We start from the raw sequence: 12,539 nt of genomic DNA, 5'->3' as shown, positions 1-12,539 counted from the left end.
TTTCTGTCCCAGTTATCCAACGGGTTATTATAGCATAGGATGTAGTGGGAAGCGGGAAAAAAATCCAAATGGGGGGCAATTGGAAAAATAAAAATTCCGCCCCAGTTTTACATCTTTTTTTTATTGCGTTCACTGTGTGGTAAAACGGACTATTCTTCATTCTCCAGGTCAGTACCAATCGGGCGATACCTCATATGTATAGTGTTGTGCCAAATTCTGACCCCCATAACTTTTTTTATACTTATGTCTACAGAGCTCCATGGGGGCTCATTTTTTGCGGGATGATGTGTACTTTTTATATTGATCTTGGAGTGTATGTGTTTTTTTTTATTTTTTTTATCATAGTTTATAAAATTTTTGAGGTTTAAGAGACGCAATGAAAAAATGGTACATCGGCCATTCGCTGTATGGGATAAATAGTTTTCTGACACGGAGATGCCCATGATGTTTATATATTTTTTTGTTTATTTATTCGGTTTTTATTCTCGGGGACAAGGGGTGAGATTTCTTGCAGCTTATGCTGTATTTCCATAGCAGTACAGTATAGCCTCCAATTTCTGTTATCCCATGTTGGCCTGCCACCTGCTGGCCAACAAAGGAACTGCATCTCTAATACGCTGGGTCTCTTCAGAGAGACACAATGTATTAGAATCGGTGACCGGCTCTCCCGATCGCCACGCGGTGGAGCTGCTCTTACCCCAGAAGCGCCCTTGACCATGGTATCTAAAGGCTTAAATACCTCCGATCAGCACGCCAGTCGCATCCTCTGTACACGCGAGGCACATATGTTTGATGCTGGGAGCCTATGGGTTAATGGGGATAAACTGCAAATATGAACTTAAATGTAAAGCCCCGACTGCCGTAACCGGGGAACTTGCTAGAGTCGGGCAAACAATGCACAAGAAAAATCTGACGCCTTGGTTCCTATGTCCGTGTCTGGAACTTTGCCGCACTCGCAACACCTGAAGCTCAAACAGAATCGGACCATAGGAGCCCGTCTGGTGGTGAGAGTAGCATCCACTGGGGGGAGATGCAAGTTGTGGCACTGTACATCAGCAGGGGGCGGGGCTGTGACAACCGCTCAGACATTACTTGTACATCTCTCACCTTTTGTCTCACAGACGCGGCTCGTCGTCCTTGGGACAGGGGAAGCACCACGTTGCCCAGGTGAGTTTAAGCAGGTCTCCAGAAATGATATGTCTGCCAGCAGCCTGTCCCAGAATGTGAGCGGTGGCCTCACTGCTCTCCGATAGGTGGTGAGATCCTGCCTAGGATATGCCATCATGGCTGAGCAGCCTGGCAGGACGGTATGACCGCCCCGAGTGCAGCGAGGCCGCCAGACCTGCTAGGACAGGTTTATATCATTCCGGGGGTTTCTATAACCGCTCTGTGCCCCTTACAGGATGAAGTCCACAGTCAGCAGCCCCGATGTGGCCCCAAGCGCCGAGGAGTCCGATTCAATGGAGAGGATTAAGCAGGTAATGTGATGAGGCGGCCTCCATATTGTCTGCATCTCCGCTTGTGGTCCAGGGGCAAGTGAGAAAGGAGAGATTATTACCCCTGTGACTGAGCTATTGGGGGGAGGTTATAACCCCCTGTGACTGAGCTATTGGGGGGAGGTTATAACCCCCTGTGACTGAGCTATGGGGGGGGGGAGTATTATAACCCCTGTGACTGAGCTATGGGGGGGGGGGGGGGAAGTATTATAACCCCTGTGACTGAGCTATGGGGGGGGGGTTATAACCCCTGTGACTAAGCTAGCGGGGGGAGGTTATAACCCCCTGTGACTGAGCTATGGGGGGGGGGGGAAGAGAGTATTATAACCCCTGTGACTAAGCTAGTGGGGGGGTGTCATAACCCCTGTGACTGAGCTATTGGGGGGGAAGGAATTATACCCTCTATGACTGAGCTATGGGGGGGATATTATAACCCCTGTGACTGAGCTATTGGGGGGGGGGGGGGGGAGATTATAACCCCTGTGACTGAGCTATTGGGGGGGGGGGGGAGATTATAACCCCTGTGACTGAGCTATTGGGCGGGGGGGGGGGGGGGAATTATACCCTCTATGACTGAGCTATGGGGGGGGGGGGGATATTATAACCCCTGTGACTAAGCTAGCGGGGGAGGTTATAACCCCTGTGACTGAGCTATTGGGGTGGGGGGGGGGGGATTATAATCCCTGTGACTGAGCTATTGGGGGGATTATACCCTCTATGACTGAGCTATTGGGGGGAGGTTGTTAGAACGCGTGTGACTGAGCTATTGGGGGGGGGGGAGGTTAAAACCCCAGCGACTGAGCTATTGGGGGGGGGGGGGGGGATTATAAACCCTGCGACTGAGCTATTGGGGGGGGGGATTATAAACCCTGCGACTGAGCTATTGGGGGGGGGGGATTATAAACCCTGCGACTGAGCTATTGGGGGGGGGGGGGGATTATAATCCCTGTGACTGAGCTATTGGGGGGATTATACCCTCTATGACTGAGCTATTGGGGGGAGGTTGTTAGAACGCGTGTGACTGAGCTATTGGGGGGGGGGGGAGGTTAAAACCCCAGCGACTGAGCTATTGGGGGGGGGGGGGGGGGGGATTATAAACCCTGCGACTGAGCTATTGGGGGGGGGGATTATAAACCCTGCGACTGAGCTATTGGGGGGGGGGATTATAAACCCTGCGACTGAGCTATTGGGGGGGGGGGGGATTATAAACCCTGCGACTGAGCTATTGGGGGGGGGGGGGGGGGGATTATAAACCCTGCGACTGAGCTATTGGGGGGGGGGATTATAAACCCTGCGACTGAGCTATTGGGGGGGGGGGGGGATTATAAACCCTGCGACTGAGCTATTGGGGGGGGGGGATTATAAACCCTGCGACTGAGCTATTGGGGGGGAGATTATAACCCCTGAGAATGAGCTATGGGGGGGGGATTATAACCCCTGAGACTGAGCTATGGGGGAGGGAATTATAACCCCCTGTGACTGAGCTATGGGGGGGGGGTAGAGATTATAATCCCTGTGACTGAGCTATACTATAATTTATGGGGGGATTGAGGTCGCTGTTTAGGAATGAAGTGACTGCTGTTGGTGCGCTGCGCCGTGCCATGGCACTGCCCGGTCCTGCGCTCCTCACCTCTGACGGGCACCTGAAGCTGCACTCTGTCACTGCCGACGAAAAGGTTTCATGTGTGAGGTGGATCGTAACAGGGAGAACGCCCTCTCAGCGCTGCACAACCAGACTGTGTATGTCGGTATAAAGGAAAAACGTAAACTGTTACTAAAGCACTAATGTATCACAAGGTGCACACAGATATAAAGTATATATAAGGGCAAGCGCCACAGAACGAATGGACACTAAATATACACAGACAATATGGAGAGAACTATTGGGACCTAGGTCTTATCCTTGACCTCAGGTGTGTCAATTAGTCCATCTTCACAGGTGTATAACATCCAGCCTCTAGCCATGCAGTCTACCATTACCGCAGTGTATAACATCCAGCCTCTAGCTGTTTAGTCTACCATTACCACAGGTGTATAACATCCAGCCTCTAGCCATGCAGTCTACCATTACCACAGTGTATAACATCCAGCCTCTAGCCACGCAGTCTACCATTACCACAGTGTATAACATCCAGCCTCTAGCCATGCAGTCTACCATTACCACAGTGTATAACATCCAGCCTCTAGCCATGCAGTCTACCATTACCGCAGTGTATAACATCCAGCCTCTAGCCATGCAGTCTACCATTACCACAGTGTATAACATCCAGCCTCTAGCCATGCAGTCTGCCATTACCACAGTGTATAACATCCAGCCTCTAGCCATGCAGTCTGCCATTACTACAGGTGTATAACATCCAGCCTCTAGCCATGCAGTCTGCCATTACTACAGGTGTATAACATCCAGCCTCTAGCCATGCAGTCTGCCATTACTACAGTGTATAACATCCACCCTCTAGCCATACAGTCTGCCATTACTACAGTGTCCAACATCCACCCTCTAGCCATGCAGTCTGCCATTACTACAGTGTATAACATCCACCCTCTAGCCATGCAGTCTACCATTACTACATGTGTATAACATCCAGCCTCTAGCCATGCAGTCTACCATTACTACAGGTGTATAACATCCAGCCTCTAGCCATGCAGTCTACCATTACTACAGGTGTATAACATCCAGCCTCTAGCCGTGCAGTCTACCATTACCACAGGTGTATAACATCCAGCCTCTAGCCGTGCAGTCTACCATTACCACAGGTGTATAACATCCAGCCTCTAGCCGTGCAGTCTACCATTACCACAGGTGTATAACATCCAGCCTCTAGCCATGCAGTCTACCATTACCACAGTGTATCACATCCAGCCTCTAGCCATGCAGTCTACCATTACCACAGTGTATAACATCCAGCCTCTAGCCATGCAGTCTACCATTACCACAGGTGTATAACATCCAGCCTCTAGCCATGCAGTCTACCATTACCACAGGTGTATAACATCCAGCCTCTAGCCATGCAGTCTACCATTACTACAGGTGTATAACATCCAGCCTCTAGCCATGCAGTCTACCATTACCACAGGTGTATAACATCCAGCCTCTAGCCATGCAGTCTACCATTACTACAGGTGTATAACATCCAGCCTCTAGCCATGCAGTCTACCATTACCACAGGTGTATAACATCCAGCCTCTAGCCATGCAGTCTACCATTACTACAGGTGTATAACATCCAGCCTCTAGCCATGCAGTCTACCATTACCACAGTGTATAACATCCAGCCTCTAGCCATGCAGTCTACCATTACCACAGTGTATAACATCCAGTCTCTAGCTATACAGGTCATTCTCAAAAAATTAGCATATTGTGATAAAGTTCATTATTTTCTGTAATGTGCTGATAAACATCAGACTTTCATATATTTTAGATTCATTACACACAACTGAAGGAGTTCAAGCCTTTTATTGTTGTAATATTGATGATTTTGGCCACAGCTCATGAAAACCCCAAATTCCTATCTAAAAAAATTAGCATATTTCATCCGACCAATAAAAGAAAAGTGTTTTTAATACAAAAAAAGTCAACCTTCAAATAATTATGTTCAGTTCTGCCCTCAATACTTGGTCGGGAATCCTTTTGCAGAAATGACTGCTTCACTGCGGCGTGGCATGGAGGCAATCAGCCTGTGGCACTGCGGAGGTGTTATGGAGGCCCAGGAGGCTTCACTGCGGCGTGGCATGGAGGCAATCAGCCTGTGGCACTGCTGAGGTGTTATGGAGGCCCAGGATGCTTCAATGCGGCGTGGCATGGAGGCAATCAGCCTGTGGCACTGCTGAGGTGTTATGGAGGCCCAGGATGCTTTACTGCGGCGTGGCATGGAGGCAATCAGCCTGTGGCACTGCTGAGGTGTTATGGAGGCCCAGGATGCTTCAATGCGGCGTGGCATGGAGGCAATCAGCCTGTGGCACTGCTGAGGTGTTATGGAGGCCCAGGATGCTTCAATGCGGCGTGGCATGGAGGCCATCAGCCTGTGGCACTGCTGAGGTGTTATGGAGGCCCAGGATGCTTCAATGCGGCGTGGCATGGAGGCAATCAGCCTGTGGCACTGCTGAGGTGTTATGGAGGCCCAGGAGGCTTCAATGCGGCGTGGCATGGAGGCCATCAGCCTGTGGCACTGCTGAGGTGTTATGGAGGCCCAGGATGCTTCAATGCGGCGTGGCATGGAGGCAATCAGCCTGTGGCACTGCTGAGGTGTTATGGAGGCCCAGGAGGCTTCAATGCGGCGTGGCATGGAGGCAATCAGCCTGTGGCACTGCTGAGGTGTTATGTGAGCAGGTGCCAGGTCGTGCTGAAAAATGACATCTTCATCTCCATAAAGCTTTTCAGCAGATGGAAGCATGAAGTGCTCCACAATCTCCTGATAGCGGCTGCATTGACCCTGCCCTTGATAAAACACAGTGGACCAACACCAGCAGCTGACATGGCCCCCAGACCATCACTGACTGTGGGCACTGGACACTGGACTTCAGGCATTTTGGCATTTCCCTCTCCCCAGTCTCCTCCAGACTCTGGCACCTTGATTTCCGAATGACATGCAACAGTCCAGTGCTGCTTCTCTGTAGCCCAGGTCAGGCGCTTCTGCCGCTGTTTCTGGGGAATGCGGCACCTGTAGCCCATTTCCTGCACACGCCTGTACACGGGGGCTCTGGATGTTTCTACTCCAGACTCAGTCCACTGCTTCCGCAGGTCCCCCAAGGTCTGGAATCGCTCCTTCTCCACAATCTTCCTCAGGGTCCGGTCACCTCTTCTCGTTGTGCAGCGTTTTCGGCCACACTTTTTCCTTCCCACAGACTTCCCACTGAGGGGCCTTGATACAGCGCTCTGGGAACAGCCTATTCCTTCAGACATGTCTTTCTGTGTCTTACCCTCCTGCTTGAGGGGTCAGTGATGGCCTTCTGGACAGCAGTCAGGTCGGCAGTCTGACCCATGATTGCGGTTTGGAGTAATGAACCCGGCTGGGAGTTTGTAAAAGCCTCAGGAATCTTTTGCAGGTGTTTAGAGGTAATTAGTGGATTCAGATGATTAGGTTAATGGCTCGTTTACAGAACCTTTTCATGATATGCTAATTTTTTTAGATAGGAATTTTGGGTTTTCATGAGCTGTGGCCAAAATCATCAATATTACAACAATAAAAGGCTTGAACTACTTCAGTTGTGTGTAATGAATCTAAAATATATGAAAGTCTAATGTTTATCAGCACATTACAGAAAATAATGAACTTTATCACAATATGCTAATGTTTTTAGAAGGACCTGTATAGTCTACCATTACCACAGTGTATAACATCCAGGCTCTAGCCGTGCAGTCTACCATTACCACAGTGTATAACATCCAGCCCCTAGCCATGCAGTCTGCCATTACCACAGTGTATAACATCCAGCCTCTAGCCATGCAGTCTGCCATTACCACAGTGTATAACATCCAGCCTCTAGCCGTGCAGTCTACCATTACCACAGGTGTATAACATCCAGCCCCTAGCCATGCAGTCTGCCATTACCACAGTGTATAACATCCAGCCTCTAGCCATGCAGTCTGCCATTACCACAGTGTATAACATCCAGCCTCTAGCCGTGCAGTCTGCCATTACCACAGTGTATAACATCCAGCCTCTAGCCATGCAGTCTACCATTACCACAGTGTATAACATCCAGCCTCTAGCCGTGCAGTCTACCATTACCACAGGTGTATAACATCCAGCCTCTAGCCGTGCAGTCTGCCATTACCACAGTGTATCACATCCAGCCCCTAGCCATGCAGTCTGCCATTACCACAGTGTATAACATCCAGCCTCTAGCCGTGCAGTCTGCCATTACCACAGTGTATAACATCCTGCCTCTAGCCATGCAGTCTGCCATTACCACAGTGTATCACATCCAGCCTCTAGCCATGCAGTCTACCATTACCACAGTGTATAACATCCAGCCTCTAGCCGTGCAGTCTACCATTACCACAGGTGTATAACATCCAGCCTCTAGCCGTGCAGTCTGCCATTACCACAGTGTATCACATCCAGCCTCTAGCCATGCAGTCTACCATTACTACAGGTGTATAACATCCAGCCTCTAGCCATGCAGTCTGCCATTACCACAGTGTATAACATCCAGCAGGAGATTTACACTTTTGATTGGTCTTCACATGATCAGGGACCTCCCAGCAATGTCCATGGCACTGGGCTGTATGCAGCTACTTATGGGCATCAGAGGCTATGCTGTTTGTATATTTAGCCAGTCCACGTACGGGGTGTACACCGCTGGGGATGACGATCTGGCCTCCTGTCCCTGCAGCCTCTATCCTGCGCTCCACTGTCATGTGGATAGCGGAATGTTCTCCACCGTCGTGTGTGGCGCCTCCTGCTGACGAGGTTTTCATAGCAGCGTCTGTCTCTTTCCACAGGAGTTATTGGAAGAAATGAGGAAGGAGCTGCAGAAGGTGAAGGAGGAGATCATAGAAGGTGAGACCCTCAGTGGTGGCCACTCCGCTTCTCCCACCTACCTGCCCTTTAAACACCAGCTCCACGTGTCCGCGCCCTGATGTCATACTGGTGGTCACTGGGAGAGGAGGGCACCGCAGGATCATTTCCTTGTTACCTCTGGGCATCTTTAGCCAAAAGCAGACCCAAGTCACAGACATACGTGACCCTCCACTCCATTCACAGCCAAAGCTGTGTTTGCAGTTCTGCTGCTATTACCACTGTGCTGATCCCAGAATGCCCTGCTATACAGGGACTACTTCTCTCACAGTGCACTAGTGGAATAGTGACTGCAGCTCTGGATGTGACTAGAGTTTAAGATGTGGTGTATAAGGGCTCATGCACACAGTCACGTTTTATAGAGCCGTGATTTCAGTATGCCAGAATTTGGGGGGGGGGGGGGGGGGAGGAGGAGAGATTTACAGCATGGGTCTATCTCCAATGCCTGGCTGTTCTCGTAAAGGATTGTGGGAGTTGTAGTGCGAGAACAGCTGCTGTAGGTGCTGTCTGGCAGAGAATGCAGCCTCCTCACTTTCTATTCTGTCTTCAGCCTTCATGCAGGAACTGCGCAGGACCAGCACCTCGTGATTCTGGCGACCACCTACTGTGAAGTCTCAGGCTCCACCCACTGCGCTGCACCGCAGACTCTGCAATCATTCCCATGCTGGGGGCGACAGGCCCGTCAATCAAGGTCTATGGGCGACCTGTACCCTTCACAGCCCTGTATTGCTGCTGGGCCCGCTGGCTCCTACTGTACTAACACATGCTCTGTGCCTCTCCTAAGGCTGCTCCTCCTCCTCTCCCCCAAGCTGCTGTTGATCTCCTCTGCCCCACCTCCCCCCCAAGCTGCTGCTCCTTCTCCTCTCCCAGAGCTGCTGTTGCTCCTCCTCCTGAACTGCTTCTGCTCCTCCTCCATCCCCTCTCCCCATGCTGCTGTTGCTTCTCCTCAAGATGCTTCTGCTCCTCCTCCATCCCCTCTACCCTGGCTGCTGTTGCTCCTCCATCATCCCCTCTACACTGGCTGCTGTTGCTTCTGCTCCTCCTCCATCCCCTCTTCCTGAGCTGCTGTTGCTTCTGCTCCTCCTCCATCCCATCTCCCCATCCTGCTGTTGCTTCTCCTCAAGATGCTTCTGCTCCTCCTCCATCCCCTCTACCCTGGCTGCTGTTGCTTCTGCTCCTCCTCCATCCCCTCTTCCTGAGCTGCTGTTGCTTCTGCTCCTCCTCCATCCCATCCTGCTGTTGCTTCTCCTCAAGATGCTTCTGCTCCTCCTCAATCCCCTCTACCCTGGCTGCTGTTGCTTCTGCTCCTCCTCCATCCCATCCTGCTGTTGCTTCTCCTCAAGATGCTTCTGCTCCTCCTCAATCCCCTCTACCCTGGCTGCTGTTGCTTCTGCTCCTCCTCCATCCGATCTCCCCATGCTGCTGTTGCTTCTCCTCCATCACCTCTACCCTGGCTGCTGTTGCTCCTCCTCCATCCCCTCTTCCTGAGCTGTCTCTGCTCCTCCTCCACCCCCTCTCCCCAGGATGCTCCTCTTTAACATTCCCACCACCCTCCAGTAAGGCTCCTGTCCCCTGCACTCAGCTGAGTGTCTCTGAATGGGTCTGCAGAAGCTGCAAGCTTTAACCAATAGGATTCTGATGAGATAATTGACGGGTTTTTTTTATTGATATTTTTAAATCATTTCAATTTTTGTACAAATTTTGTAGCAGAATTGGTTGCTCTGTTTTGGGTGGCGGGTCCTGCTCACAGGATTGTAGGTGGCGGGTCCCTTTGCTGAGATGGCAGGTTGGGGGTAGTAGTGTCACACTGGAGGTATTGGGGGTTGGTTTTGGACTACTTTGCGCTGATATCTATATATATTGGACTGTTTTTTTTTTTGTAAGCGGTTTTCTAGAAATAAAACGTTTTGCCTGTTGTGTGGAGTGATGGCTGTGCAGACATCCCAGCAATGTCCTTTATTCCCTGCATATACACATCCCTGCACCGGAGGCGGTGTCGCCCGGCCTCTCCCCACTCCTCAGGCGGCACGTCCCTGGGTTCTGTGGCTGGAGCGGACACCAGGCTGGTGGCAGCTTCACCACAAGTCTCACTTTGCCAGTAGCTGCCTCTCTGCGGCTCGGGCGCGAGCGTCCAGCTCATCTGTCAGGAGACCCAGCCTCGCGATCTCGCCCTCCATGCTGCTTAGTCTGGCCTCCAGCTCCTCCTCTTTCCGGCGGGAGTTGGTGGACTGCCGCGAGTACTCTGCTACCAAACAAGCTCCTCCAATCAAAAAGACTGTGGCTTCCCCTAGAAGCTCCGCCCCCAGTTCAGCCGCCACCTCCTCGTTCAGTGGCTTAATGGCGGCTCCGCGGAAACCCATAATCCTCATCTTCGCTCGCATCTCCACCCAATGGTACACTGCAACGAGAAGACAAGACTGTGAAAGGCGCCCAGCAGGGGGCGGAAGAGACGCAGAAGATTCCAGGCCAGTACTGGGGAACGGGGCCAAAATCTACCACTGAGGGAGCCCAATGGGTCAAGTCCACCATTGCCACTGGAGGGCGCTGCTCCCTCTGTACGTACCCCGCGCGTCACACGCTGTGCCTTCTGTGTACATACCCCATGCGTTACATGCTGCACCCTGTGTACGTAGCCTGCGCATCACACACTGCACCTTCTGTGTACACCCTGCGCCCTGTGTACATACCCCATGCGTTACATGCTGCACCCTGTGTACGTAGCCTGCGCATCACACACTGCGCCTTCTGTGTACACCCTGCGCCCTGTGTACATACCCCATGCGTTACATGCTGCACCCTGTGTACGTACCCTGCGCATCACACACTGCGCCTTCTGTGTACGCCCTGTGTACATACCCCATGCGTTACATGCTGCACCCTGTGTACACACACTGCGCCTTCTGTGTACACCCTGCGCCCTGTGTACATACCCCATGCGTTACATGCTGCACATCACACACTGCGCCTTCTGTATACACCCTGCGCATCACACCCTGCGCCCTGTGTACATACCCCATGCGTTACATGCTGCACCCTGTGTACGTACCCTGCGCATCACACACTGCGCCTTCTGTGTACACCCTGCGCCCTGTGTACATACCCCATGCGTTACATGCTGCACCCTGTGTACGTAGCCTGCGCATCACACACTGCGCCTTCTGTGTACACCCTGCACATCACACACTGCGCCCTGTGTACATACCCCATGCGTTACATGCTGCACCCTGTGTACGTACCCCGCACATCACGCTGCACCCTCTGTGTATACACCCCACATGCTGCGCCTTCTGTGTACACCCTGCACCCTGTGTACGTACCCCATCCGTTACATGCTGCACCCTGTGTACGTACCCTGCGCATCACACACTGCGCCCTGTGTACGTACCCCATCCGTTACATGCTGCGCCCTGTGTACGTACCCCGTGCATCACACACTGCACCCTCTTCGTACACCCCACACGTCACACGCTGCGCCCTCACACGTCACACGCTGCGCCCACACCCCCACACGCTGCGTCCTCACACCCCACACGTTGCGTCCTCACACCCCACACGTCACACGCTGCGTCCTCACACCCCACACACTGCGCCCTCCGTGTACACCCCACACGCTGCGCCCTCCGTGTACAGCCCACACGTCACACCCTCACCCCCACACGTCACACGCTGCGTCCTCACACCCCACACGTCACACGCTGCGTCCTCACACCCCACACGCTGCGCCCTCCGTGTACACCCCACACGTCACACGCTGCGTCCTCACACCCCCACACGCTGCGTCCTCACACCCCACACGCTGCGTCCTCACACCCCACACGCTGCGTCCTCACACCCCACACGCTGCGTCCTCACACCCCACACGCTGCGCCCTCCATGTACACCCACATGTCACACGCTGCGCCCTCCGTGTACACCCCACATGTCACACGCTGCGCCCTCCGTGTACACCCCACATGTCACACGCTGCGCCCTCACACGTCACACGCTGCGCCCTCCGTGTACACCCCACATGTCACACGCTGCGCCCCCACACCCCACACGCTGCGCCCTCCGTGTACACCCCACACGCTGCGCCCTCACACCCCACACATGTGGCAATTACAGATAGAACACTATAACGGTCTCCTATGGAGGCAGTATCACCAGCTACGACTCCGCAGTGCCTCCAGAGCTGAGGGCCCCTCACACATCTCCCAGGGGCCCACACACTCCAACCTGTACATCAGGGTGACCTCTCACAACACACGCAGCTGCCCTGTGATTGGCTGGCGGCGTTCACTGCCGAGCTCCCATTGGCGGACTCCCTGCAGGTCCCAGACAAGGCGGGGCCGTTACCGTGTATAATCACCTTGAGCGGGCGGCAGGCAGACGTAGGTGCGGAAGAATTCGCTGCGCCGAGCCCCCGCCTTGATCCGGTTGGCGAGCGGCTTACTGATCTGCCGGATCCCCAGGTACAGGAGCTTCGCGATGGGAAAAGCGCCCACCACCATCTTTGGTGACGTCACACACCGGAGCCCCAC

General features: G+C 53.0%; 2 protein-coding genes across 2 annotated transcripts in view; one reads left to right on the top strand and one right to left on the bottom strand.

Annotated features, from left to right (window-relative positions):
• Positions 1-9,936, top strand: part of LOC122923105 (vasodilator-stimulated phosphoprotein-like) — a gene marked incomplete at its 5' end in the record, with an annotated part of 27,974 nt that extends 18,038 nt beyond the window's left edge. Inside the window, 4 exons of the mRNA XM_044273831.1 lie at positions 1,122-1,167; positions 1,403-1,478; positions 7,944-8,001; positions 8,570-9,936. Of these exons, the coding sequence (XP_044129766.1) occupies positions 1,122-1,167; positions 1,403-1,478; positions 7,944-8,001; positions 8,570-8,607 (218 nt within the window). The remainder of the gene's footprint in view (positions 1-1,121; positions 1,168-1,402; positions 1,479-7,943; positions 8,002-8,569) is intronic.
• On the bottom strand, positions 9,659-12,539 carry LOC122923106 (optic atrophy 3 protein homolog). Its single transcript, XM_044273832.1, has 2 exons — positions 12,368-12,539; positions 9,659-10,417 (listed from the first exon to the last, which is right to left on the bottom strand). The coding sequence occupies exons 1-2, from the start codon at positions 12,507-12,509 to the stop codon at positions 10,107-10,109; spliced, it is 453 nt and encodes a 150-aa protein (XP_044129767.1). The 5' UTR covers positions 12,510-12,539; the 3' UTR covers positions 9,659-10,106.

This window comes from Bufo gargarizans, unplaced genomic scaffold (assembly GCF_014858855.1).
Source record: "Bufo gargarizans isolate SCDJY-AF-19 unplaced genomic scaffold, ASM1485885v1 original_scaffold_1195_pilon, whole genome shotgun sequence".
Classification (NCBI taxonomy): Eukaryota; Metazoa; Chordata; class Amphibia; order Anura; family Bufonidae; genus Bufo; species Bufo gargarizans.
Note: the sequence above shows the minus strand (reverse complement) of the source record. Positions and strands in the feature narration are given on the sequence as shown.